Source organism: Leopardus geoffroyi, chromosome A1 (assembly GCF_018350155.1).
Source record: "Leopardus geoffroyi isolate Oge1 chromosome A1, O.geoffroyi_Oge1_pat1.0, whole genome shotgun sequence".
Taxonomy (NCBI): Eukaryota; Metazoa; Chordata; class Mammalia; order Carnivora; family Felidae; genus Leopardus; species Leopardus geoffroyi.
Window position 1 is genome coordinate 238,721,993 of NC_059326.1, and position 27,415 is coordinate 238,749,407.

Below are 27,415 nucleotides of genomic sequence, written 5' to 3' on the forward strand. Positions count from 1 at the left end.
GTGTGTGTGGTCAGACTGTGGTCCCAGTGAGTGTGGAGGTGAGGGGTCACCTTCATGACCATCGAGGGCCCCGTTCAGCCGGAAGACACAATAGCCCCAAAGGGATACGTAGCTAACGACGCAGCTCGAAATATACTTAGCGAACACTGGCCGAATTAAAAGGAGAGATCGAGAAATCAGCAAATCTAGTCGGAGGCTTTAACACAGCTCTCTTGGTAATCAATAGAACCACCAGGGAAAGAGACATAATTATGGAGGAAATTCAAACGACCCCATTTACTAAATTGACTGAATTGCTCTTTCAAGCGCATGTGAAGCCGTGGACAAAACAGACGCGATGCTGGGCTGGAAGGTGCATCTCCGTAAACATGGAAGTATTTGCACCGTGAGGAGTATGTGCCTCCTGGGACCGAGGCTGCAGAACACGGGCTCTGCCGGCTGCAGCCCGGCCCACCTGACCGCACCGGACACCGGGTGTCTCCCGGGGGCCTAGGGGCTCCTCCCCGAACGCGGGGTCAGTCCCTGCCGGGTGATACCGCCGAGGGCTGGTCGAGCCGATTAATTCTTTTGAGGTGAATAGAAGTTAACGCGTCCACAGTTTTGCCCCTAGTGGCTATGGAGGAACCAAGACCGCCTTGGGTCACCCTCCCTCCGGGAACAAGCCGTCGCGGAGGAGACACTGAGGAGGCACCAGCCCTGGACAAACGCTGCGCTGACCCGGCCGAACACAGCTTAAAAGCACGACCTGGAAGAATGAGCGGGCTGTTTGTAGGCGACGTGCCTGTAGCCCCAGTAGAAGTGCCAGAATACTCTCAGGAATGCAAAATTGTGCAGCACCCGACACGGTAAAATTCACAACGCCTGCCATCCAGTCGGAAATCATCGGGATGCAAGAAAAGAGATCTCTCGTCAACAGAACCAGCCCCGGCAGTGACTCGGGTGATCGGATTTGCGGACCAGGCACTGACAGCTTGTCTCACTACACAACCGTATCACCTGCTCAGAAACCTTGTGGAGCCAACACGTAACGTATTCAGTGGAGAATTAAAAATACCTTTTGAAAGACACAAATCTACATTCTAGAGAAGAGAACGACAGTGTTTGAGATGCGAATGCACGTTTGGGATTAAGGGTGGATTTGACATCGCAAAAGACGCGGCAAGTAAACTTGAAGATAAAGCCATACGAACAGCTCAAAACGAAATAGAGAAAAAAGAAAGAATTGAACCTTGCATCAGTGAGCAGTAGGAGCTCAAGCTAGGTCCCCAGAGGAAGAGGGCAAAGAAAAATATTTAAAGAAATAGCTTTCCAAGTCCGATTCAAACTGCAAACCCGTGGATCCAATTTGCTCGGTGAGCTCTAAGCACAGGAACCATGATAGAAACTATACCAGGCACATCATGATGGCTAAAAGACAGTGGGCCGAGGTCTTTAGGGTGGGGAAACACAAGACCACCAACCCAGGATTCTGTACTCAGCAAAAATATCAGAGAAAACAGAGAAATAAATGTTTTTTGAGAGAGAGAGAGAGAACGAGAGCACACACGAGTGAGCGGGGCCGGGGGTGGGGGGGTGGGCGGGGGGGAGACAGAGGGAGAGAGAATCTCAAGCCCAACTCGAGGGGCTGGATCCCAGGACTCTGGGATCATGACCTGAGCCAAGACCAAGATTCAGACGCTCAACCGCCTGAGCCACCCACCGGCCCGAGATGTCTTTAGACTTAAAAAAGCTGAAAGAATTCATCGCCGGCAGACCCTACCTAAAAGAAATACCAAAGTTCGTCCTTAAAGCTGAAGGACAATGATACGGTTTTGAAATCTGGACCGACAGAGAATGAGGTCCAGAGATGGGAATTACACTTCTTTTTTCATTATTTAAATCTTTTTAAAAGACAATCGACGGCCTGAAGGAAACCCGACTCCACGTGCTTGGGTCCCCAGCGTGCAGAGGCCACACGTTTGACCACAACATCACAACGACCAGGAGGGGAAAGCAAGTGCCTGCAAAGTCCTCCCACGGTGTGAGGAGGGGGTCCCATCACTCAACGGAAGACCGGGACAGGCGCTGAAGTAACACAACAAAGAGACGTAGCTAATGATCCCAACAAGAGGGGAAGTTGAATTTTAAAAAAACGACTCGACCCGAAAGAAGGCAGAAAAGGAGGAAAAAGGGAACAGAGAACGCTTTGGAAAAAGAGAAACCAAATGGCAGATGGTAGGTTCGAACCCAACCATATCAACATTCCCATCAAACGTAGATGATCTCAACACCCGCTCCACCCCAGTGACAGGAGAAACGAAGGATTGGGCTGAAAAGCAAGACCTAACTACATGAGGCCTGAAAGAAACACCCTTGAAACAATGGGTTAAAGGGCAAAGGACAGATGCCGACGCTACTGGAAAGAAGGAGGAGTGATGGTCCTAGCATCAAAGTCAGTTTCGGAGCAGAGATCGTTAGGGTTCAGCTCCCCAGGAGGACAGAACGGTCCTACGTGTGTGACCCACACAGAGCTTCACGGTCGGTGGGACCGGGACACGCAGAGCCGCAGGAGACACGGGCGGGTCCACACAATCCACCTGGGGTCTCGGCACCCGCCTCCCAACCCAGATTGGACGAGTGTGCAGAAGTGCACAAGGATGCAGATGACAGAAACCTTAAAACCAGCTTGCCCTGTTTGAGTTTGCCTATCACCCAGTGACACAGAGTGTACCTTTTCAAATGCGTGTGAAGCACCTACCAAGATCGTCCGTACTCTAGAACATGAGTCCCAACAAACTTAAAAGGATCCAAGTGTGTTCTCCAATGAGAAAGTAAGTAAATTAGGTACCGATACAAGAGATACATCCAGAAAAGAATAAAATATACACAGAAAATCCTCAAATATTTGGAGACTAATTTGGCACATCTATAAATGACAATGGTTCCAAGAGGGAGTCAAAAGGGAAATTAGGAAATATTTTGAAATGAATGTAAACAAAAATATTTCAAACTTTACGAACTTTATGGCATCAAAAGCTTAGATTTAAAAAGAATGGGGCGCCTGGGTGGCACAGTCGGTTAAGCGTCCGACTTCAGCCAGGTCACGATCTCGCGGTCCGGGAGTTCGAGCCCCGCGTCGGGCTCTGGGCTGATGGCTCAGAGCCTGGAGCCTGTTTCCGATTCTGTGTCTCCCTCTCTCTCTGCCCCTCCCCCGTTCATGCTCTGTCTCTCTCTGTCCCAAAAATAAATAAACGTTGAAAAAAAAATTAAATAAATAAACAAATAAAAAGAACAAAGGTCACGAACGAGTGACAGCCTCCACCGAAAGCAATCCCAGCAGGATTTTTTTATGGAAATTGGAATGTTGACTCTAAAATTCATACAAAAAATGAAAATGACCCAGAATAGTCAAAACAGCTTTGAAAGAGGACAAAGTTGTGTGACTTTTATTACCTGACGTAAGAATGCATCACAACACAACAGGGACCAAGATAGTGCTGTACTAGTCAGCTCAGCCGCCATAACAAAAACACCAGAGACTGCATGGCTCAAACCACAGCAAGTTATTTTCTCACAGAGGCCGGGAAGTCCAAGACCAAGGTCTGTGCAATTCAGTTCCTGGTGAGAGCTCTCTTCCTGATCGCAGAGGGCCGATGTCTGGCTGTGTCTTCACGTGGTGGGCGGGGAGAGAGGTCATCCCTTGTTACGAGGCCACAGTCCAATTGGACTGATGACCGCATTTAACTTTGCCTCCTAAAGACCCCATCTCCCATATAGTCACCCTGGGGTTAGGGCATTTTGGGGGCGGGGGGACACGATTCGTCCATAGCGAGAGTGGAACCAACAACAAAATGGAGGAATAGGTCAAGGAAACAGCTGAGAAATAACCCCACACCCACATATAGGCAACGAATTTTTCAACCAAGGTGCAAAGGCAGGTCAGTGGAGAAAAGATGTCTTTTCCACAAACGGAGCAGAAGCTACAGGCTGCCCACCTGCAGAATAACGAACTTTTGTCCTTATCTCGACCATGTCAATTAAAATGGGTCATCTACCTAAATGTGCAACCTGAAATTTCAAACATTTCAAAGAAAAACTTGGTGAAAATTTTTGTGATCTTGGGTTAGGCGAATATTTCCCAAATACAGCACTTAAAAGCAAGATCCATAAAAGAAAAAAAAAAAAAGTAAATGAGGCTTCATCAAAATTAGTGTCTTGTTTTTTGACAAACTCCATGAAGAGAATGAAAACATAATCCAAGACTGGGGAAAGGATTTGCAAATTACCTGCCTGATAAAGGATTTATAGCTGAAGCATGTAAAGAACTCTTAAAACTCGAGAATAAGGAAACAATCCAATGTGCAAAATGTTTGAACAGACACGGACAAGAACTTGATGGCAGCCACACACAGGGAGGTTGCTGAAACATCTCTGTCGCTAGAGAAATGACAACTTAAACCAGGAGATACTATTACATGGCAATTAGGACAGCTGAAGTTAAACAGACTGACCATACTAGGTGTTGCAAGGATGCGGACCAACTGAAACTCTTATACGTGGTTCACAGAAAAGTAAAATGGTATAACCACTTTGCAAAACAACCTGGCAGTTTTTAAAAACAGACACACATTCCGACTTCAGCCAGGTCACGATCTCGCGGTCCGTGAGTTCGAGCCCCGCGTCGGGCTCTGGGCTGATGGCTCGGAGCCTGGAGCCTGTTTCCGATTCTGTGTCTCCCTCTCTCTCTGACCCTCCCCCGTTCATGCTCTGTCTCTCTCTGTCTCAAAAATAAATAAAAACATTAAAAAAAAATAAAAATAAAAATAAAAACAGACACACATCTACCAGATGACTCAGCCACTCCACAACTAAGTGGTCACCCAAGGGAAATGAAAGCATATGTCCATACAAAGTCTTGTACACAAATGTACATAGTAGTCTTATTTATAATATCCTAACGCCCATCAACAGGTGGAGGGTGCATGGGCAATGCTGGAAGTATATAGTATTTCAGCAAGAAAAGGAATTAACTGCTGATTCACACCATGACATAGAGGCATCTCAAATATGCTGAGTGGAAAAGAACATATTAAAAAACAGTGCTGGGGCGCCTGGGTGGCGCAGTCGGTTAAGCGTCCGACTTCAGCCAGGTCACGATCTCGCGGCCCGTGAGTTCGAGCCCCGCGTCACGCTCTGGGCTGATGGCTCAGAGCCTGGAGCCTGTTTCCGATTCTGTGTCTCCCTCTCTCTCTGCCCCTTCCCCGTTCATGCTCTGTCTTTCTCTGTCCCAGAAATAAATAAACGTTGAAAAAAAAAATTTTTTGGAAAAAAACAGTGCTTACTGTATAGCTCCAAGTATATAAGATTCTAGGGAACATAATCTAGAGCTACCGCATCGGAGGTTGCCTGGGATGGGGTGGGGTAAAAATGGATCACCAAGGAAGGGGGAGCTTGAGAAGGATGAACATATTCATCATCCCGATTGTGCTCATGTTTCACAGCCACACAAATAACCTATCAAACTACACTTGAAATGTGTTTGTTGTGTATAGCTCAACAAACCTGTTTCTTTTTTAACATTTATTCATTTTTTAAGAGACAGAGAGACAGAGCACGAGTGGGGGAGGGGCAGAGAGAGAGAGAGAGACACAGAATCCGAAGCAGGTTCCAGGCTCTGAGCTGTCAGCACAGAGCCCGATGCAGGGCTCGAACTCACAAACCGCGAGATCATGACCTGAACCAAAGTCATACGCTCAACCGACTGAGCCACCCAGCACCCCAACAACAACGCTGTTTTTAAAAAGAGGACACGAGTGGCAAAATAATGACAGAAGAAGTCAAATCGGTTTTGTTAGGATGGTGGGATCACGAATGGTGGTTCCTCTGTCCCCCATTTTCATTCTTCTTTTTTAAGACTGTTTTGGCTGCAGTTGTCACTTCCATTTCCATATATTTTCTAGAATCTGTTGGTACATTTCTTCAAAAACAGCAAGATCGAATTCTGGTTAGTATCAAGTTGAATCTGTACATTAATTTGAGAACTAACATCTTAATAGTGAGCCTTTCCACCATGAACATGGTATACCTGTCCACTGATTTCGGCCTATGTAGTTTCTCAGCAACGTATTCTAGTTTTTAACACAGGGTAGGTTTTTTACGAGATCTGCACATATTTTAGGCCGAGGCATTTGTTTTCGGCGGTACTGCCAGTGAAATTATTTTAAATTGTATTTTACAGTTGATTGTTGCTGGTCTATAGAAATACAATTGACTTACATTACACCCCACGACCTTGCTAAATTCACTTATTAATTCTAGTAGTTGATTTTAGGGTTCCTGAAGACTTCCTGCACAATTATGCAGTCTGCCAATAAAGATTTTGTCATCAACCTCTTAATTTCCTTTGAAGTCTCTTACGATACAACCAGACCGTTAGCCAATGCCCATGAGTCAATTGAGACCTCTCTCTGGCCATCCCTCCGTCTTGGCTAAGTAACAGCCTGACACACTGCTTGCTTCTCTGCCCACTGGGAACGTTTCCTGCCCCAGTGCCTTCTGAGCGTCCCTGCAATGCTGCAGCCCTCCACCTCCTGGTGGGGTCAGTGTGTAGTCTACAACACATGGGATCCCCGTGTGCTTCCTCAGGCAGCCATGAAGCTAGAGGTAGGGGCTACGCTCGTGCAACAAGAGCGGGCCCTCGTCCGCGCAGCCTCGTGTGTCTTCAGCACCTACTCGAGCGTGGTTCCGTAGATATAGCTTCCATTTCATGATGGCAGGTTGCTGTCAATACCAAACTTTATGGGTTTGTGAGTTGGTTTATGATGGGCTGTTGAGGTTATGTGCTAACTTAGAGTTCCATGAGTTTCTGCATGACTCAGGAACACACCCATTCAAAAGGAGAATACGTATTTTAAGAAGAGTATTTGGCTATTCTCCAAAACTCTACGTGTCTGCGCTGTGGTCACCTACAGACGCTCCACACCAGAGGCTCCATCTTCTAGAAACCCCTCCCACCCTATTGGTTCTGCTGAGAGGGGGTCCCTGAACCCGCAGCATTAGTACCACCCGGGAATTCGTCAGATATGAAAGGTCTCAGGTTCCACCTTAGACCTACTGAATCTAAATCTGAGGGTGAGCCCCAGAGATCTGTGCTTAATGCACCATAAGCACAGTTTATTTAGGGGATTTCAATACATGCTTCAGTCTGAGAATAATCACACCCTTACAGAACCCTTCCTGCTCTGGGCTCCCCTCGAAATTGAACACATTGGGGGTAACTCGGGAAATGGGTCAGAGACACATTCCCAATTGGAAACCCCAAAACCCAAAGACATTCACCACATATGCTGATTCTTCCTTAGAAGTAGATCGCCAGATGTAGCTAGCTTCTATTTGGATGTGTATCTTGCCCGGTCCCAAACTGTGGACCCATAGAAATTTCACCAAGATGGCAAGCTTTGGAATATTTATATTTCTATTTTTTCCCGATCCTTAGTAGGCTTGTGTCTCACTGAGGCATCTTGGTATTTTCTATTTCTTGCTCACCTGGTTGATTCAGCACGCGGTTGGCGGTGCGGACCAATGTCGTGCGCTGTGGAGTGGGTGACAGGCGATAACTGTCTGTGGACTGGACGTGACGGTGAGCTGGAGGGTTGACATAGTGCTGAGATGGGGGGCGCACTGCTGTCCCTGCCACGTGAGGGGAAACTGGCCTTACGGTCTTTCCGCATAACCGTTGGGGTGGGGGGCGCTCACCGCATCGGTGGCTGCATAGACCAGGATGTGAGTTGAGTTACTGCAGTTAGGAAACCAGCCCTGAAGGTGGAGCTGAGCCCTCACGAGCAGCTAAAGCAGGTGGTTCGGAAAAGGTGTGAGGGGGCGGCTAAGAATTGAACAGGTGCCATCAGGGCTGGCGGCATGCCTCTGGGGGGTAATGGCTTCCACTTTGCTTCCGGCTGTCTGGTCACTTATGACTGTCTCTTACCGGCAAACTCTAACCTAGAACCGTATGGGGCAGGGACTCGAGGACATTCCTGGTTCCTCCTTTGTGGTGCAGAGGAGACCCGAGAAGCAGGCGGTGGTGAGGTCAAGATGGTAAGATAGAAGACGGAGCGCGTGGGGTCCTGGACGCGGGGGCGTGGCGAAGGAGAGCGTGTCCGAAGTTCCCAGAGTCAAGGTCATGGGAAATGCCGGGACGATGGCGGGGTGCCAGGACTGAAGGGTCAGCTGTTCTACCGGGCAGAGGCAGGAGGCTCTAAATCCCAACTGCCTCCCAAGGTTTAAAAGATGGAAAGGCGATTTATACTTTTGCTGGAGAGTTTGGAGCTGAATTAGTGACAGGAGCGTGGAAAATGAATGAATGAGAAAACAGGTAATAATTAATTCAAGGGACAGCAAGAAAATTCCAAGAAGGGAAATGAAACCCTAGGACGGTGCAGCTCGGTGTGAATAACATCAACACCTCAGTCCGGAGCTGTTACCCACAGTCTGCGCCTCCGAAGCTGGAGCCTTAACTCCCAGGGGCCCCAGGGTTGTGCACTGGCCGGAGGGGTCTGGGGAGCTGACTAGACGAGGCCAGGCGGGAGGGGCCCGCGATGGGATCAGTGCCCTTTCGAGGAGAGGCCGGGAAGGCACTCTGTCCATCCATCTCCCCACCCCACTCGTCTCTCCTCCCCCAGCACCCCTGCCCCCCCACCACGTGAGCGCAAGCGCGAGAGGCTCTCCGGACGCAGACCTGGCCGGCACCCTGACCTCAGGCTTGCGGACTCCAGAACTGAGAGAAGTGGACGTGTGTCCGTACATCTGAACTCCCCCCCCACCCCGCCACCGTGTGCCTTGGCTTCCCTTGTTGGAAAGAAAACCTTTCTGTCCTTGTCCTTGTTGATTAAAGCTCTGTCACTCGGCCACTTCTTTCCCTGCAACCCGAGTTGTTGAGCCTGTGTGGGGAGAGGCAGCCCTTGAGCGACGGCCACGGCCGGGTGACGCATTCAGGGTGGTCTGGCCCCATCTTCTGAACTCCCTGTCACCTCCCTGAGTTCTGGGGACTGAGTTGTGTCTCTGTCACAGTCACGGGTTGAGATCCTACCCCTCTGGGGGTGCTTAGGTCATGAGGGTGCAGGGAGCTCCCTCCGGGTGCAGATGCAGAGACCGCCAGGGACCGGGACCCCGGTCGCCACTGAGTGCCTTGACCCTGAGTTGACAGCCTCCGCAACGGGGACAAATAAATTTCTTTGGTTCATAAGCCTCCCGTCCTGTGGTATTTTTATTCCTGTGGCCACGCAGCCTGAGGCCCCCAGTCTGCCTGGTTGTGGTTGGGTCTGGGAGAGCAGTTCCCAGGGCTCCAGGGAAGGGTCCTGGGTTAGCAGGAGGCGGGATGAAAGCCAGTGAGGGCGGCCTCGGGGCTGGGGCTGGAGCGCAGTGCTGGCATGGTTCTGAGGGACAGGGATGCTCAGGTCCCCTCGCACAGAGCGCCGCTGAGTGACCGCAGGGGGCCCAGACGCACGGTGCAGCCCCGACAGGCGCGGACGCCCCGCGGCCGCGAACGCACAGTGGGGAAATCAAAGGCTCCCCAGGAGGAAGGTCACGCCAGAGACTGGGTCCCCCGGAGGTGGCCACTCACCTTGACACCGTTCCCCGCACCTCGGGGTTCTGCGCCTTGGTGGTGGCCTGGAACATGTACAATCTCGTCGCGGGCACGTCGACAAAGATTCCGGGCCTGTTGGGTCCCAGAGTGGGGTGGGCACCGGCCGCCGCGGCTCTCCAGGCCCCTCCGGAGAAACCGGCTCCCGAGGCGCACCGTTCGGGCCTATGGTCCCAGTGGATGCGCGGGGCTCCAGAAGGCCCCGGGCGACCGCCAGGTGCCTCGCGGCCCAGAGGCCCTGGCACGGGGTCCCAGGGGGCAAGGAAGTGCCCCGGGAGGCCCTAGCAGGTGCAGGGGTCGGCCCCGCGGGGCCGGGGACGCCGACGGGACAGCACCCGCCGGACCCGGGACCCCGCGCCGCCGGCCGAACCTCGCTCCGCGCGAGCCCCGGCTGGGAGACGCCCGGGGCGCCGGCCGCGGGAAGGGAGGCTGCTGGGGGAGGAGTCGGTGCCGCCGGACGGTTGGGGACCAGGGTCCGCGCAGCAGAGGGACGGGGCGAGTCGGGGCGCCCAGCTCGGCCCGCGAGTCCCAGCGCTGCGCCCGGAGCGCCCGCCGCCCCGCTCCCTCCCCGCCCGCCGCTCCCCCGGGGCGGACGCGGGGACACCGGGACCGGTTCCTCCGGGCAGCCGCCGTCTTGGGCCCGCGACACCCGGAGCCCGGACGTGTCCCCGCTCCCACGCGTCCGAGGCCCCGGGATGCGCGAGGTCCCCGGCGGAGAGGAGCTGCGCGGGCTGCCGGGTCCGGGGGCGGGGGCGGGGACGGGGGCGCGCCCGGGTCTGGTCCTCCGCCCACCCGGGGCGGGGCGGGGGCGGGGCGGGGCGGGGCGGGGCGGGCCTGCGACACCATAAGAGCCCCGAGGCCGCGACCGCCCGGCGCTGCGGGACCCGAGCCGGCGCTGGAGCTTTCGCGGGCGCCCGGCGGCGGGACCCCAGCGCGGCGACGAGGCCGGGGCGGGCAGGTAAGTCGGGGCGCATCCGCGGGGCGCGCCGCTCCCCCCCCGCGGACCCCGAAGCCCTTGGCCCGGAGGCGCGGAGCCGGGGCGGGCACCGTCGGGGGCCCCGCGGGCTGCAGACCGCGGCGTCTCCAAAAGTGGCTGACGGGGGCGTGCAGCGACCTTGAGGCGGTGCCGACAGGTGTGCCGCGAGGAGGCGGCGCGGGGACGATCGCGCCGCGGTGGCCCCTGGAGTGCGGGGGGGGGGGGGGGTGGGGGGGGGGTGGGGAGGGAAGAGGGCGCCCAGGCCCGAACCGGGGGAGCCCGGCGGGAGCGAAGCAATCACCGATCCGGGTGATGTTCTCGGCCAGCGCCTCGTCTTGGCAGGAAGACTGTGGGATTGCAAAGAAGGGGTGCGGGCGCGGAGACGCGGGGCTCCGGGCCCAGGCTGAGGGTAGGGAGTTCAAGAGCGAACGGGTTCATCAGCCAGCGCGGTGCCTGGTTCTGGGCACAGAGCGAAGCCTTCTGAGAGGCCACGCCTTGCTCTCTGTACCCAAACCTGGTCCCTGAGGCCGTGGCTTCAAGATTTGGGTCTGCTCGCCCCAAATACTAGCGTGGGCTTCTAACAGGCAGTCCGGGGTGTGCCTGTAGTGTGGGGGTGGGGCTTGCTGTGGGCCGTGGGCACACTCCAGCCCGCCCTGCTGCACCCACAGGCCAGTCCCACTGGTCTTCAGTCCCTGCAAAGCCAGGCCCGGGTTTCCGACATCTCGGGAAGGCTGGGTCTGTCACTGGAGGAGAAGGGGCCGCACACAAGTGGTGGGGAAGTAACTTGTGTCGTGAGTCCTTGTTCCAGTGTGAACGCAGAGGAAAATGACGCCCATTAGAGCCAATGTCGGTTATTCTGCTTCAACCGGGGCATGTGTGTGCACAAGTGTGCGTGTGCATGTGTGTGTGCACGTGTATGCGCGTGGACGTGTGTGCACATGTGTGTGCGTGTATGTGTATGTGTATGTGTGTGCACGTGTATGTGTGCATGTATGCGTGTATGTGCATGTATATATGTGTGTACCTGTGTGTGCATGCGTGTATGTGTGTGTGCGTGTGTGTGTGTGTACACGCATGTATGTACAATGGAAACAATCCTGATGGACCCCAAAGCCAGGGGTCCTGTTTGAAGGCACCGTCGCAGCCGTCGGGGCCACCTGCTATGTCTGGGCGTAATCCTTTTGTTCTAATTATGCTGCGCGGCGTTTTAGGAAAGTATCTTGGAAGCAGTTCCTTGGGAAAGTTTCTGGCCAGGGGATCCCGTCTGCCCCCAGCTAAGTGACGACAGTGCTGTGGTCTGCCCGCCTGCAGCGGGGGCGCCTGAGTCCCCGGCCACAGGTGGAGGGCATCATGGGGGCATTCCACGAGGAACGGAATCACCGTGGGCGACCCTGGGTACAAAAATTCGTTCTCCACCTTTACTGCTGTGTGTCAAGAACACGTATGCGCCTGCTACAAAGACTTGACTTTTGAGTGCTACGTGAAGATTGTAAAATGAGTCCCTGACGGTGTGGGCAGAGGTGACGTTTTGCATTATTATTAAAAGTACGATCACGGGGGCCTGCGTGGCTCAGTCGGTTGAGCATCTGACTTCAGCTCAGGTTGTGATCTCACGGTTCGTGGGTTCAAGCCTCGCGTCGGGCTCTGTGCTGACAGCTCGGAGCCTGGAGTGTGTTTCAGATTCTGTGTCTCCCTCTCTCTCCCTCCCCTTCTCACGCTCTCTCTCTCTCTCTCAAAAAAAAATTAATAAATATATAAGCCTTTTTTAAAAAGCAGACTTAGAGATGACACAGTGTTGAACTTTGATAGGAACAGAGAGGGTGCCGGGGGGTGGAGGGGAGCAAGGCAGGTGGCTGGTGTAGGAACAGAGAGGGTGCCGGGGGGAGGGAGCAAAGCAGGTGTAGGAACAGAGAGGGTGCCGGGTGGGGGGGAGGAAGGCAGGTGGCAGGTATAGGAACAGAGAGGGTGCCAGTGGGGGGAGCAAGGCAGGTGTAGGAACAGAGTAGGTGCTGGGGGGGGGAGCAAGGCAGGTGTAGGTATAGAGAGGGTGCCGGGTGGGGGGGAGGAAGGCAGGTGGCAGGTGTAGGAACAGAGAGGGTGCTGGGGGGGGAGCAAGGCAGGTGTAGGAACAGAGAGGGTGCCGGGTGGTGGGGGGGAGGAAGGCAGGTGGCAGGTGTAGGAACAGAGTAGGTGCTGGGGGGGGAGCAAGGCAGGTGTAGGAACAGAGAGGGTGCTGGGGAGGGAGCAAGGCAGGTGTAGGAACAGAGAGGGTGCCGGGTGGTGGGGGGAGGAAGGCAGGTGGCAGGTGTAGGAACAGAGAGGATGCTGGGGGGGGGAGCAAGGCAGGTGTAGGAACAGAGTAGGTGCTGGGGGGGGAGCAAGGCAGGTGTAGGAACAGAGAGGGTGCCGGGGGGGGGGAGCAAGGCAGGTGTAGGAACAGAGAGGGTGCTGGGGAGGGAGCAAGGCAGGTGTAGGAACAGAGTAGGTGCTGGGGGGGAGCAAGGCAGGTGTAGGAACAGAGAGGGTGCTGGGGGGGGAGCAAGGCAGGTGTAGGAACAGAGAGGGTGCTGGGGGGGGAGCAAGGCAGGTGTAGGAACAGAGAGGGTGCCGGTGGGGGGGAGCAAAGCAGGTGTAGGAACAGAGAGGGTGCCAGTGGGGGAGTAAGGCAGGTGGCAGGTGTAGGAACAGAGAGGGTGCTGGGGAGGGAGCAAGGCAGGTGTAGGAACAGAGTAGGTGCTGGGGGGGGAGCAAGGCAGGTGTAGGAACAGAGAGGGTGCCGGGTGGTGGGGGGGAGGAAGGCAGGTGGCAGGTGTAGGAACAGAGTAGGTGCTGGGGGGGAGCAAGGCAGGTGTAGGAACAGAGAGGGTGCTGGGGAGGGAGCAAGGCAGGTGTAGGAACAGAGAGGGTGCCGGGTGGTGGGGGGGAGGAAGGCAGGTGGCAGGTGTAGGAACAGAGTAGGTGCTGGGGGGGAGCAAGGCAGGTGTAGGAACAGAGAGGGTGCTGGGGAGGGAGCAAGGCAGGTGTAGGAACAGAGAGGGTGCCGGGTGGTGGGGGGGAGGAAGGCAGGTGGCAGGTGTAGGAACAGAGAGGATGCTGGGGGGGGAGCAAGGCAGGTGTAGGAACAGAGAGGGTGCCGGTGGGGGGGAGCAAAGCAGGTGTAGGAACAGAGAGGGTGCCAGTGGGGGGAGTAAGGCAGGTGGCAGGTGTAGGAACAGAGAGGGTGCTGGGGAGGGAGCAAGGCAGGTGTAGGAACAGAGTAGGTGCTGGGGGGGGAGCAAGGCAGGTGTAGGAACAGAGAGGGTGCCGGGTGGTGGGGGGGAGGAAGGCAGGTGGCAGGTGTAGGAACAGAGTAGGTGCTGGGGGGGGAGCAAGGCAGGTGTAGGAACAGAGAGGGTGCCGGGTGGTGGGGGGGAGGAAGGCAGGTGGCAGGTGTAGGAACAGAGTAGGTGCTGGGGGGGGAGCAAGGCAGGTGTAGGAACAGAGAGGGTGCTGGGGAGGGAGCAAGGCAGGTGTAGGAACAGAGAGGGTGCCGGGTGGTGGGGGGGAGGAAGGCAGGTGGCAGGTGTAGGAACAGAGAGGATGCTGGGGGGGGGAGCAAGGCAGGTGTAGGAACAGAGTAGGTGCCGGGGGGGGTGGGGAGCAAGGCAGGTGGCAGGTGTCTGTCCCGAGGTTTCCCCGGGCTGTCCCGCCCCCCCCCCCACAGGAACTTCCCCTCTCCTAGTGTCCTCAGCCTTGGCCGTGGCGTCTCAGGTGCTTGGCCTGCGGCTGTTCCGCCCGGGTCTGCCCTTGCGGCGAGGCGCCCCGCGGTCCGGGCTCCTGAGCCGCTGCCTTCCTGTGTGTGCTTACTTCCTATGCTGGCTGAAGGCCGGAGGAGGACGCAGCGAGTCCGAGTCCCCAGGCTGCGCACCAGTGAGAGCCAGCGCCCGGAGGTGCCGATGTCTTCCGGCGTGGCCCCAGCTAAGGAGCCCAACGCTACGGGCCCCAAGGCCGTGGAACTTGTCCTGGTCAAGGAGCAGAATGGGGTGCAGTTCACGAGCTCCACCCTCATCAACCCCACGCAGACCCCCGTGGAGGCCCAAGAACGAGAGACCTGGAGCAAGAAGGTCGACTTCCTCCTGTCGGTGGTCGGCTTTGCCGTGGACCTGGCCAACGTCTGGCGGTTCCCCTACCTGTGCTACAAAAACGGCGGCGGTGAGTCCGGCCCAGCCCCCGCTGCCTCGCTGAGCAGCTGGGGCGCAGAGTCCCTGGGGGCGGGGGGAGCCCGCAAACACGGAGGCCGAGGCGGGGCCGGGGGCCGGAGCAGGCGAGGAGTCACCTTGCGGGGAACATTCTCAGGTGCCCGCAGAGCGGTACCCTTGGCCGACTTAAACCAGGGTCTGCGAAAAGGTGCGGAGGCCCTTGAGTTTGGAGTAGCGGAGAAAGTCCCGGGGCGATCGCATGTCCCTCCCCCTGCCCCGAAGCCAGCCAGCCCTTCCCCCACAGCTGCCTCGGGACTAGAAAACGAACACAGGCACGGGTCACCCAGAGCCCTCAGGCGGAGAAGCCCCTTGAGTTGGTGGCCGCTCCCGTGGTCACTCAGTGCCGCACACGAGGGCTTTGGAAGAACCTCCGTGGGAGGCCCTCCCAGCCCCCACCCCGTGCTGAGGGGAGAACCCTGGGGCCCAGGCAGGTGCAAGGAGCCGCGGGGCCTCCCTGCCTCCCCGTCCCCACCCCAGGACCAGAGCCGTGGCAAAGCCCCCTCGCGTGGGCCAGGGCCCATGAGGCCCCGAGTTTTGTGCCTAGGACGGGGGGGCTGCCACAAGAGGGCCAGGCGCCACCCTGGAGGGACCCCGGCTCCTCACGCGGCACCTGTCAACAGAACCCCCCGCCGAGGCGGGCTGTGAGGACGGAGAGCCGGGGGTGGGTGACGGAACCCACAAAGGGCAGGACTGGACCTCAGCTCCCAGCGGGCAGTTGGAGCTCACGAGGGGCGGAGGCCGGCGTCTGCAGGGCAGGGGGGAGGCCGGACCCAGGAGCAAAGACGGTGTGTGGGCAGGGGCTTTATCTGCCCTGCTCTTGGGTTGATTTCAAACTTGGCCCAGGGGACGGCCGGGGTTTCGGTGGGGACGTGTCAGGGCGCTGATGACGGTGGGGGCCGGGCAGGGAGGTAGGGGGCTCACCCAGCCCAGCCAGGGACTTCCCCTCAGAGGGTGGCCGTGCAGGGAGCTTCAGGGGGAAACCGGCGGGAGATGGGTGAGCGTGGTCGTGCCCACGACCTGGTGTGGGTGGCGCCGGGATGGCCGCGTCCCGGGGAGCGCACGGGCCCGTCCGCAGCCCGCGGGCTGACGCGCTGTCCTGTCCCACAGGCGCCTTCCTGGTCCCCTACCTGCTCTTCATGGCCATTGCTGGGGTGCCACTCTTCTACATGGAGCTGGCCCTGGGGCAGTTCACCAGGGAAGGGGCCGCTGGCGTCTGGAAGATCTGCCCCCTGCTGAAAGGTAACGGCGGGACGCCCCCACACCCTGCCGCGCCACGGCCCAAGCTGAGTGCGTTCGCTCCCGCTTTGCTCCCTGTCTCTGCCCCGGGACGTACCATCTTGACCCTGGTCCTACTGTCAACCCGCGATGACGGGACTCAGGAGCGTGCGTCCCTGCCGTGAGGCCTGCCGTCCAAGGGCCGTGTGGTCGGTGTTTACGCGCTGATAGGAAAAAACACCCGTCTGTCTGTCGGTCTGCCCTCTGCCCGTCACGGTCCGTCCATCCACCCGTCGTCTCTCTGCGTCGGTCGGCCACGGCCGTGTACAACCCCCCACGCGCTGGGCGGCCTGAGGAGTAGACACTTGTTGCCTTACGGGTCTGGAGGCCAAAACCCGAAATCAAGGTGCGCTGCTAGGAGGCATTCCTCCCGAGGCTGTGAGGGACAATCTGCTCCAGACCTCCCCTACACGCGTCTCTATAACTCTGAGGACGTCGGTCCCACGGGACTGGGGCACACCCTCACAGCCTCAACTTCCCTTGATTACCTCTGTGAAGACCCTGCCTCCAAATAAGGTCACACTGTCACCTACCGGGGCTTAGAAATTCAGCAAGTGAATTTTGGAGGGGACGCAATTCAACTCATCATGTTACCTGTCATCTGTGTCCGTCTGTCTACCTGTCAACCACCTATCACCGACCGTCCAGTATCTATCCACCTGTCATCCGACATGTATCAACCACCTGTCATCTGCCTGTCATCCTTCTTCCATCCCCTGTCCCCTATCCCCCTGTCCCCCCGTACCCCATCCCCTGTCCCTCTGTCCCCTATCCCCCCGTCCCCCCATCCGCCCATCTCCCGTCCCCCATCCCTCTGTCCCGTGTCCCCCATCCTCCCATCCCCTGTCCCCGTCCCCCATCCCCCGTCCCCGTCCCCCCATCCCCCATCCCTCCGTCACCCGTCCCCCCACCTGCGCATCCCCCATCCCCTGTCCCCCTGACCCCCCATCCGCCCATCCCCCGTCCCCCCTCCCCTGTCCCCGCCCTCCCCCGCCCCCATCCCCCATCCCCCCATCTGCCCATCTCCTGTCCCCCCCGTCCCCTGTCCCCGTCCCCCATCCCCCATCCCCATCCCCCCATCCCCCATCCCTCCGTCACCCGTCACCCCACCTGCGCATCCCCCATCCCCGTCCCCCATCCCCCATCCCCTGTCCCCCTGACCCCCCATCCGCCCATCCCCCGTCCCCCCTCCCCTGTCCCCCCATCCCCTGTCCCCCATCCCCCATCCCCTACCCCCATCCCCTATCCCCCCGTCCCCCATCCCCCTGTGCCCCCTCCCCCGCCCCCATCCCCCATCCCCCCATCTGCCCATCTCCTGTCCCCCCGTCCCCTGTCCCCCATCCCCCATCCCCTGCCCCCATCCCCCTGTCCCCCATCCCCCATCGCCCGTCCCCCATCCCCCAGTGCCCCCGTCCCCCACCCCCCCCATCCCCCCATCCGCCCATCCCCCGTCCCCCATCCCCTGCCCCCATCCCCCATCCTCCCATCCCCTGTCCCCGTCCCCCATCCCCCGTCCCCGTCCCCCCATCCCCCATCCCTCCGTCACCCGTCCCCCCACCTGCGCATCCCCCATCCCCGTCCCCCATCCCCCATCCCCTGTCCCCCTGACCCCCCATCCGCCCATCCCCCGTCCCCCCTCCCCTGTCCCCCCATCCCCTGTCCCCCATCCCCCATCCCCTACCCCCATCCCCTATCCCCCCGTCCCCCATCCCCCAGTCCCCTGTGCCCCCTCCCCCGCCCCCATCCCCCATCCCCCCATCTGCCCATCTCCTGTCCCCCCCGTCCCCTGTCCCCCATCCCCCATCCCCTGCCCCCATCCCCCTGTCCCCCATCCCCCATCGCCCGTCCCCCATCCCCCAGTCCCCTGTGCCCCCGTCCCCCACCCCCCCATCTCCCCCATCCCCCCATCCGCCCATCCCCCGTCCCCCACCCCCCCATCCCCCATCCCCCCATCCGCCCATTTCCCGTCCCCCATCCCCCCATCCCCCCATCCCCCCATCCCCTGTCCCCCATCCCCCATCTATCTCCATCTCTCTCACTATCTACTCTCTAGCGGGCCACCTGTGTGTATCTAGGGATCTAGTTTTGTGCTGAGCCCTCCCTCCAGTCTCCTGCTGAGATGCCAGGGCGCCAGGAGGCAGGGGCGCCTTGTACTGAGCCGAGGTAGAGTGCCTGGCAGCCAGCTCCTCCGCGGTCGCCTCCCTCCACCTTCGTGACAAGTCCAGGGAAGGGCCCTCTGTGTTGTCCCCATCCTGGAGACTCGGGCACCAAGGATGATGTCCCTGGCCGGGGGCAGCGTGGGATTGAGTCCCGGCCGTCTCCCCCTGAGCGCGGCCTCCAGGCCACACCACGCCTGCGGAGCCTGTGGCTCGGGGAGGATTGATAGGGAGACGCGGGCGCGCTGCCGGGTTGCATCAAGAAAACGGTTGCTGAGAGATCAGTCCAAGGACTTCCCGAGAAATCCTTGAAAAGTCGGTGTGTTTGCAGGAGGACCGAAGCCCCCCTGGTCTCCGGGACGCGCGAGGATGGGCCGGTGGGTCGTGGCCAGAGATGGCAGCTGCCGGGGCCCGAGGAGCGAGGACGGCGCGCGGCCTTGTGGCCGGGGCTCCGGGGGCACCGCCCGCCCGGCAGCAGAAGCATGGGGACTGGCCCGGCCCAATGTCCCCTCCGGCGCTGTGTGGGTTTCCTTCTTAATGGCCCGCTTGCCGAGCCTCGGGATGGTAGCAGCTTGTCCCTCTGCTACATGACCGGTGGGTCCCCCAGACAGAACTCAGGAGGGGCCTGCCCGCTCCCCCCCCCCCCGCCCCGCCCCGCATCCTCAGAACGAGGCCCGCGGCTGTGGCTTCTGGTGCCGGGCCTGGGCGTCCCGTCTGCGGGGCCACACAAGAGGCTGGACGCTGGTCTCTTCCTCCGTGAAGCCCCGATGGAGGGATGTGGCGCCGAGAGCAGACGCCACGGCGTCTCCGTGCGGACACGGCGTGGACGCGGCCGGAGCGGCCCATCTCCCCGGCCCGCGCACCGCCAGCGCCGCGGTCAGTGCTGTCCGTGCGTCCTCGGGTGACCCCCGGGGGGCGGGGCGGGGCGGGGGTGGCCTCCCGCTGCCGGCTGCCTTGTTGGCTTTGCGGGCAGCGGCCCTGTGCGTCTGCAGTGTGTCTGCTTCTCACGTGCCCCAAGCCGGGCCCCCCACTCCCGCCGGGGACCCCCGAGCACCCACTGCCCTGCATCTGTATGTCCTGCCAGGAGAAGGATGTTCTCCAGAGAAGCTGCCAACGTAGATAGGTTTTTATACTGCAGTTTATAAAGTGTCAATAGTGATTGATTCCCCAAGATCTCAAAGGACGACTTAATCCTTGTTTTATAAAATTTTTTGTTTATTTATTTTTGAGAGAAAGAGGGAGACAGAGTGCGAGCAGGGGAGGGTCAGAGAGAGGGGGAGGCACAGAGTCCGAAGCAGGCTCCAGGCCCGAGCTGCCAGCACAGAGCCCGATGCAAGGCTCGAACTCGGGAACCGGGAGATCATGACTTGAGCCGAGGTCGGACACTTGACTGACTGAGCCCCCCAGGCGCCCGTTAGGACGACTTAACCCAACGGAGGGGTTAATAGGAAAACGTGACCCCGGTAGCAGGAGCTCCAGCACCCTCAGAGAGAAGGGGAGCCCAGGTGTGGGGCGTCTCACCTCCTCTGCCCCGCAGCCCCACGTCCACACTGCGTGCAGCCCAAGACACCTTCTGTCCAGTTCTGGACACCCATCCGTGCGGAGGGCCGTGCTGGGGCTGCGTGGCCCCTGTGGGTGGACTCTCTCTCTCCCCCTGTCTCTCCCTGTCTCTGTCTCTCATCTCTTTCCGTCTGCCCCCATCTCCCTTCCTGTCTCTCTTTATGTCTCCCTGGCTCTCTCTGTTTCCCCATCTGTGTCTCCCTGTCTCTGTCTCTCCCTGTCTCTCCCTCTCTGTCTCCCTGTCTCTGTCTCTGTCCCTCTCCTCCGCACACGTGCACACACACACACAGACCCAGCAGCCACTCAGGATGCCCAGACTGTCCGGAGGAATCCTGTGTGTTCCTCGCAGTGGCCCGCAGTGACCCTCGTGAGGACAGCCAGGCCACTCCTTCAGGAGCACCTTCTGTGGCCGGTGCTCCCGAGAGGCTCCCGGAGGCAGCAGCCTGCGCAGTTGGGGGTGGGGGGTGGGCTCCACCGGGATGCCCCCGCTTAGGTGGCCCAGTTACCTGCCAGACACAGACCTGCCTCCCGGTGCTGTGGAGACACGGCACCCTGTTTTGCCAAGCGTGAGACAGTTGTGATATTTTCGGTGTGATTCATCAAACTCCTCTTTCTAAAAAGAATTTGAAGTAGCTTAAAATGAGATAAAATACACACAGTTAACTGTAAAGGCTAAAGTTTATAAAGTCAACATAAAGAAGTACTGAGGAAAACAGAAGCTTCAGAAACCAGACATTAAGACCCGTGGCTGGAATTCACGGTTAGTCCCGGGGTCCCAGGAGCAGGAACTGAGCAGGAGCCAGGGCTGGGCGTGTCGGGCGGGGAGCAGGGGTGGGAGCAGGGGCTGGGGGGGAGCAGGGGCGGGGGGGGGAGCAGGGGCGGGGGGGGAGCAGGGGCTGGGGGGGAGCAGGGGCGGGGGGGGAGCAGGGGCGGGGGGGAGCAGGGGCAGGAGGGAGAAGGGGCTGGGGGGGGAGCAGGGGCGGGGGGGGAGCAGGGGCGGGGGAGAGCAGGGGCGGGGGAGAGCAGGGGCGGGGGGGAGCAGGGGCAGGAGGGAGAAGGGGCTGGGGGGAAGAAGGGGCTGGGGGGGAGCAGGGGCGGGGGGGAGCAGGGGCTGGGGGGGAGCAGGGGCGGGGGGGGAGCAGGGGCGGGGGTGAGCAGGGGCGGGGGGGAGCAGGGGCAGGAGGGAGAAGGGGCTGGGGGGAAGAAGGGGCTGGGGGGGAGCAGGGGCGGGGGGGGAGCAGGGGCGGGAGGGAGCAGGGGCGGGGGGGAGGAGGGGCGGGGGGGAGCAGGGGCAGGAGGGAGAAGGGGCTGGGGGGGAAGAAGGGGCTGGCGGGGAGCAGGGGCAGGAGGGAGAAGGGGCTGGGGGAAGGAGGGGGTTGGCGGGAGTGGGCGGATTTCCCATGTTTTCCTGGGAACTCGGGACAGGGCGAGCCCGCCCGCTGGGGGACGCTGTCCTATGCCCTCCGCGACAGAAGAGTTCTGTCAGGTGCAGCTTTATTTAGAGGCTCCTGCAAGGAGGAGCATCACTGCAGCCGCCGGGAGGGGGCCCAGAGTGACACGAGTGGGAGCGTGATGACGGTGGCCCAGCCCGTGGGCTTGTGAGGCTGTGTCTACCTGGGACAGAGCTTGGAGTGACCCCACAAATAGCCCACCTTCACAGCCACCTTCCTGGGGACTGGGCCCTCTGCCCAGGCATGCGGGCACCTGGAGGGCAGCCCAGGGGAGGCGACCCTCGTATGTGGGAGGGCCTCTGGTGCCCGGCTGCCACGGGGCAGGCCCTCATGCTCTGGGAGCCACATCGGCCCACGGCGACCTTGTCACTCTGGCAGGAAGGTGGAGAAACCTAGCTTAGAAGGGGGCTGTGCACGGGGCACGGGTGCAGGAAGGGCCGCGGCCGAGATAACTCTTCCTTCGCAAGGTGGATCTGGATCTGCTTCGGGTTGGCTCCGAGGCTCCCTTGACTTCCCCAAGGGTCAGGCTGCACACTTTTAACCTCAGGATGGTTTCAGGTCGGGCATCCACAGTCGGGCCCCTGCCGGGGAGAACCTTCTGTGATGCTCTTCTAAACAGCACGGCTTCCTAGCACCGTGGCTTCCCCACAGCACGTTTTCCTGGGAACACGGCTTCCCCACAGCACGGCTGCCCGGGCAGATTCGCTGTAAACCACGGCCCGGCCTCTCTCCTGGGAACCCAGGGAGCAGAACTGCAATATAGCCTGGTTTAGTGTTGACCAAGTCCACGTGGGAGAAGACCTTACACAGAAAACTGTGTTGTGGTCGCCACTGCTGCTGCACACGTATTCCGAGAGGGTTTGCACAACAGGGCCCATTTGACTTCAGGGCCCTCCCGATGCGGGATCTGTTTAATGTATGTGCAGCAATGAACTTTACTGCCTCTTTCTGCTTCCAGGGGAGGAAGGCGGCTTCGGTGCAGTGCCCTGAGCATTGAATTACTTCTTCTCAGGGTTCTGTTCATAAAAGACGACCCAAGCCTCTTCCTATAAACACCACCTCGAAGGCATGCTCCCCGCCCTCCTGCCCCCTCCCGGCCACGAGCAGGCAGGACGGGGACGTAGCAGCCAAACAGACTTTAGTAAAGCAAGCCAGAGCTCTCGTCCACACGAGTCCTGCCTGCGAAGCCGAGACGCAGAGCTGGAAGGGAAATAGCCGTGCATGGGGCCTACCGCAGGGAGCCGCCGTAGCAGGACCGGGGCGGCCTTGCCTGGCATTGAGCAAGGGCACCTTGGCCAGTGGGCGGAGGCCAGACCCATCTGCCGTGAGTCAGGACAGCACAGCCCCAAAGACTGCTTGCCATTCTGCCCTCGTTCACGAGGGGCCAGGAGCCCCTCGATGACAGATCCCAAATGCCAGGTTTCGTGACACTGGAAAGGTCACTTGAAAAGGCCATCAGTGTCCTCAGGAGACTCTGGATGGTCATGCATGGCCCCGGGTGACTCCAGGTGGCTCTGGGTACCTATGAATAAACCCAGATGACTCTGTTTGCCCTAGGTCGTCTTGAGGGGGTGTGAGGAGACCATTTATGGGTGGCCATAAATGTCTCTGAGTGGCTCTTGGTGTGTGTGTGGATGTGGAGGACCCTGGTTATCTAATGGCCATTGGTGGCCCTGGATGGCTCTGGAAGATACTGGGTATTCCTGGGTGGCCCGTATGGTTTGGGGTGGTCTCCGCTGGGTCTTGGTGGTGCTCTGCATTCCTGGGTGTCCCGGATGGTCCTACATTGTGATGGGTGGCACTAGATGGTTCTGATGGCTTTGTGTGGCCTGGGGGCCCTTCATGACCACGTTGATGCTGAGCGGCCGCAAGTGGTAGTGGATGGCCACAGATGGCCCTCCGTCACACTGTCTGCGGGTGCCTGGTTCTGCCAGGGTGGCCCTGGTGACCCTGCATGTCTCTGGGTGCACAGAGATGGCCATGGCTGTTTCGGGGGGTTGGGCACCGTCCTCTTTCTGTGACCCTGGCAGGAATTCTGGCATCCGAGCGCTCACTGGTACTTAGAAAAGTTGCCGGGCGTCCAAGGTCCAAGGAGCCGGCCTGGGGAGGGGAGGTGGCTGCGCCTGCTGACGCCGTGTGCCCCCGCCCAGGCGCGTGCTGACGTCATGTGTTCCCTGCCCAGGCGCGTGCTGACGCCGCGTGCTCCCCACCCTGACGCCGTGTGACCCCGCCCAGGAGCGTGCTGACGTCATGTGTTCCCCACCCCAGGCGCGTGCTCCCCGCCCCAGGCGCGTGCTGACGCCGCGTGCTCCCCGCCCTGACGCCGCGTGCTCCCCGCCCCGGGCGCGTGCTGACGCCGTGTGCTCCCTGCCCTAGGCGTGGGCTTCACGGTCATCCTCATCTCCCTGTACGTGGGCTTCTTCTACAACGTCATCATCGCCTGGGCGCTGCACTACTTCTTCTCGTCCTTCGCCGCGGAGCTGCCGTGGGTCCACTGCAACAACACGTGGAACAGCCCCGACTGCGTGGACGCGCGCTCCGCCGGCCCCGGCTCGGGCCCCAACCGCACCCTCCACACCACGCCCGCCACCGAGTACTTCGAGTGAGTGGGGGTCCGGGGACACGGCCCTTCCGTGGCCGCCTCGGGCAGGGCGGGACGCGGGAGCCCCCGGGGGTCAGGCGCCCCGGCCGCGCTGCCCGCGAGGTGCGCCGAGGGCCCTCGCCCTGTGCTGCGCCCCCGTCCCGTGCCCGTGGGCTCTCCGGGGGGCGCCGTGCCGAATCCCACCTCCGGTGGCCCAGCGACGCGCTCGCGGGGTGAGTCCTCGGCAGCCTTGGTGTGGGTGCGGGAGGCTGGCGGAGGCGGCGCACGGAAGGCAGGGGGGCGGGGGGGGGGAGGGGGCGGCGCCCCCAGAGTGGGCCGGGCTCTGCCTCGTCCGCTCCCCCGGCCACCCCTGCACGCTGTGCGGGACTGGTCTCCAGCCTTGTTCAACACGCTGACTGTTGCTTTTTCCGAGATGTTCTGTTCCCGGTACAAACGCAACATTAGTTCTGGTCCGAGTCTGCCCTCGGTCCCCACGTCCCGTGGCGCTCCCGGTGCCCCCCCTTCCAGCCCCTGCCCTCCGCGCCACTTGGCATCCACCACCTGCGGACACGTCACTCTGGCCGAATCTGTACTCCTCGGGGTCCTTTCTGCCACGGCTCCTGCCCCCCTCGCTCTTATCCCACGTGGCCCGACGCAGCCTGGAAGGGCCGTCAGTGGCCCGATGGGTACATCGCTTCTCCTCAGAACGCAGACACTTGCCGAGGACCCGCTGTGTCCCAAGGCCGCCCTGCCGGGGCGATGCCGACCTGGCCTTGGCGGAGTGGTGTGCCAGAGACGCGTTGGTAAACGTGAGCGGGCCGGGTGGCATGTGGAGCTCTGGTGCTGGTGGCTGCGGGAGCCCCTCCCGGGTCCCCGCGTGGCTCAGGCTGCCTCAGCGTCCCCACAGGCAGCTTCTTCCGGAGATGAGCACAGGGCATCCCGGGGGCTTCCCGCTGACGCCAAAATTTCACAGCCAGTGGGACGTTTCTTTTGGGGACTGAGTCTCAGCTGCCCGCTTACATGTGTTCTGTTAACATTTGTATGTGAAAGTGAGTCTGCTCACAACTTAGCAAAAGGAACTTCGACCGACGAAAATAAAACAACTCTGGTTTCATCAGCAAATAGGCACGTTTGCAAAACACGCGTGGAGTTGAAAACCGTGAGCTGAGAAACACAGTGTCTGCGTGTCTAGGCGTCAGCCCCGTCCTTCTGAGAAGACCCAGGGACTGGGCAGGTGGACAGACACCCACCGCCCCCCCCCCGCCCCCCCGGATCTCCATTTCTGTCCCAGAACGGTTCGAGGAGGCCTTTCCTGGGAGAAAGGGGCCCTGTCCCGGGCACAGGGGAGAGAAACAGTGCCTCCGGGCAGCCGGGCGACCCGACCTGTGGACGTCAGAGATACCGCCAGCAGGGAGGTGGGCGTCCTGGATTTGAGCTGCATTTCGGACACTGAGACTCCGAATGCTTTGTTCTGGGATTCTGAGCCCCGAGCGGGGACCGAATCTCTGTCGTGGAAAGTGGCATCGAGGGGCGGGGACAGGTCAGGTGGGTTGGGAGGGTCTGGGGCGATGCTGGGAGGATGTTCTCCCCAGACCGTGGCCAGGAAGAGCAGTCAGGGCGGGTGACCGTCGTGTGCCACGGGGCTTGCTTGTGTTTTTAGGATGCCGTCGGTGGTGGTTGGCGACTGGAGGAGAGTGAACGGGGGGTTGAGGGGAGCGGGGGGGGCCGTGAGCCCTGCCAGCTCTCCGGGGTGGCCGGCTGGTTTCAGAGGTCTGTCTGTCCCTCTTGACTTGCCCAAGAGACCCCGGCCAGGCACGTCTGTGAGAAAGGAGACGGGGGGAAGTTTATCTGAGTGTGTGGGCGGGACTCGCAGTGCGACGAGGAAGCAAGAATTGCCCAGAAAAGGAGGAGTCGAGTTTGCTGTCGCTTGCCGCTGTCTCGCTAACTGCTCCGTTTCCCAAACGTGCTGGTGTCTCGCTGATGGGCCGGGCCCCGGCTGCGTGTGCCCTCCCCCTGTGGCCCAGGCTCAGCTTGGCTGGGATCAGAGGTAAGGGGTCCACAGGGGACCCCCTGCAGCAGAAAGGGGAGATGAGGACCCAGTGGCGTGCGAGCACCTGGGGCCCCGCGGTCAGGCCCACCGCACTGAGGGACGCTCAGCCGCTCGGTGCCGGCTTGGGTCTAATCCGTCGTTACACCAACAAATGGGGGACTAAGGTTTCGTGCTGAGGCGTCTCTCGCTATTTCGAGATGGATACCCGTGCAGTTTTGAAGTTTGGAGAGCTCACGGAGGCTGAAAGGTGCCAAGTGACGCCATTGGGGGCCACCTGTCTTTTGTTTGGAGGCGTGGACGGATTCTCGGGGGAAAGGACTCCGCCAAGCACGTGGCTCCTCCTGAGACCCCAGAGGGAAAACTGATGTTGCTGTTACTCCCGTCACATCTTCCCCGAGACAGCGGAGCCCCAGAACCGCTGTCCTCGGCAGCCCCTGCGCCAGCCGAGGGTCCCAGTTTCAGCCCCTGGTGGGCGTGCCCGAGGGGACCCTGCAGGCTCGGAGCAGAAGCCAGAGGCTCGTGGCTGTGGCTCCCGGGGCTGAGAAACCGAGCAGGGGACTCGCTGGACGGCCATGAGGGCCGAGCCGGGACTGCGCCCGTGGGCTTGGAGACCCCCAAACAGGCTCGTGTAACTGCAGCCACTTGAAACGTCCCCGAGTCCCACAGACGCTTATCAACACCACCTTCGCCTACTTTCCGCTATAGACTGGAGAGCTCTACGTTTAAAGCTACTTCCGCGTTTGCCTCTAGGAGACGGCTTTAGCTGCTCCCCCAGAGCTCCTTGTGCTGTTTTCACTTTCACTCGGTTCCAAGTATTCCCTGATCCGCCTGGTAATTTCTTCTTTGACTCATGGGAGGTTTTGGAGGCGTTCCCGTTTAGTGTCGAAAATTTTGGAGGTTTTCTAGATACGCTTCTGTTCTTGATTTCTTTTTTGTTTTGTTTTGTTTTGTTTTTTATTTATTTTTGAGACGGGGAGAGACAGAGCACGAACGGGGGAGGGACAGAGAGAGAGGGAGACACAGAATCGGAAACAGGCTCCAGGCTCTGAGCCATCAGCCCAGAGCCCGACGCGGGGCTCGAACTCACGGACCGCGAGATCGCGACCTGGCTGAAGTCGGACGCTTCACCGACTGCGCCACCCAGGCGCCCCTTGATTTCTGATTTAATTCTGATTTAGTGACATAATATATGTATAAAGCCTCATTATTCCAAACTCTACTGAGACCTTTCGTGCCTAGTGTGTGGTTTACGCTGGTGGGTATTGTGGGTGCACTGGCACAGAACGTGAGTCCTGCTGTCGCTGGGAAGGGACTTGCACCCACGGGTCGTGTGAGCTCCTGTGCCACCCGCCAGGTCTTCTGCGTCCTCACTGTCCGCCGTGCTACCGGCTGTGGGACGCGCTGTGGGAATGTGGGCTGTGCATGTGCCTCCTTGTCTTGATTCCATCGGCTTCTACTAGACTTGTGCTTCTGGGACTCTGTGGCGAAGTGTGTGTGTGTGTGTGTGTG

General features: G+C 59.8%; 1 protein-coding gene across 1 annotated transcript in view; it reads left to right on the forward strand.

The window, feature by feature from the left end:
• The first annotated feature begins 7,987 nt into the window (after positions 1-7,987).
• The window catches only part of SLC6A3 (solute carrier family 6 member 3), a 46,093-nt gene continuing 26,665 nt past the window's right edge, over positions 7,988-27,415 (forward strand). The window contains exons 1-5 of the mRNA XM_045451223.1: positions 7,988-8,059; positions 10,469-10,577; positions 14,460-14,786; positions 15,941-16,072; positions 23,652-23,877. Coding sequence (XP_045307179.1) covers positions 7,988-8,059; positions 10,469-10,577; positions 14,460-14,786; positions 15,941-16,072; positions 23,652-23,877 — 866 coding nt within the window. The remainder of the gene's footprint in view (positions 8,060-10,468; positions 10,578-14,459; positions 14,787-15,940; positions 16,073-23,651; positions 23,878-27,415) is intronic.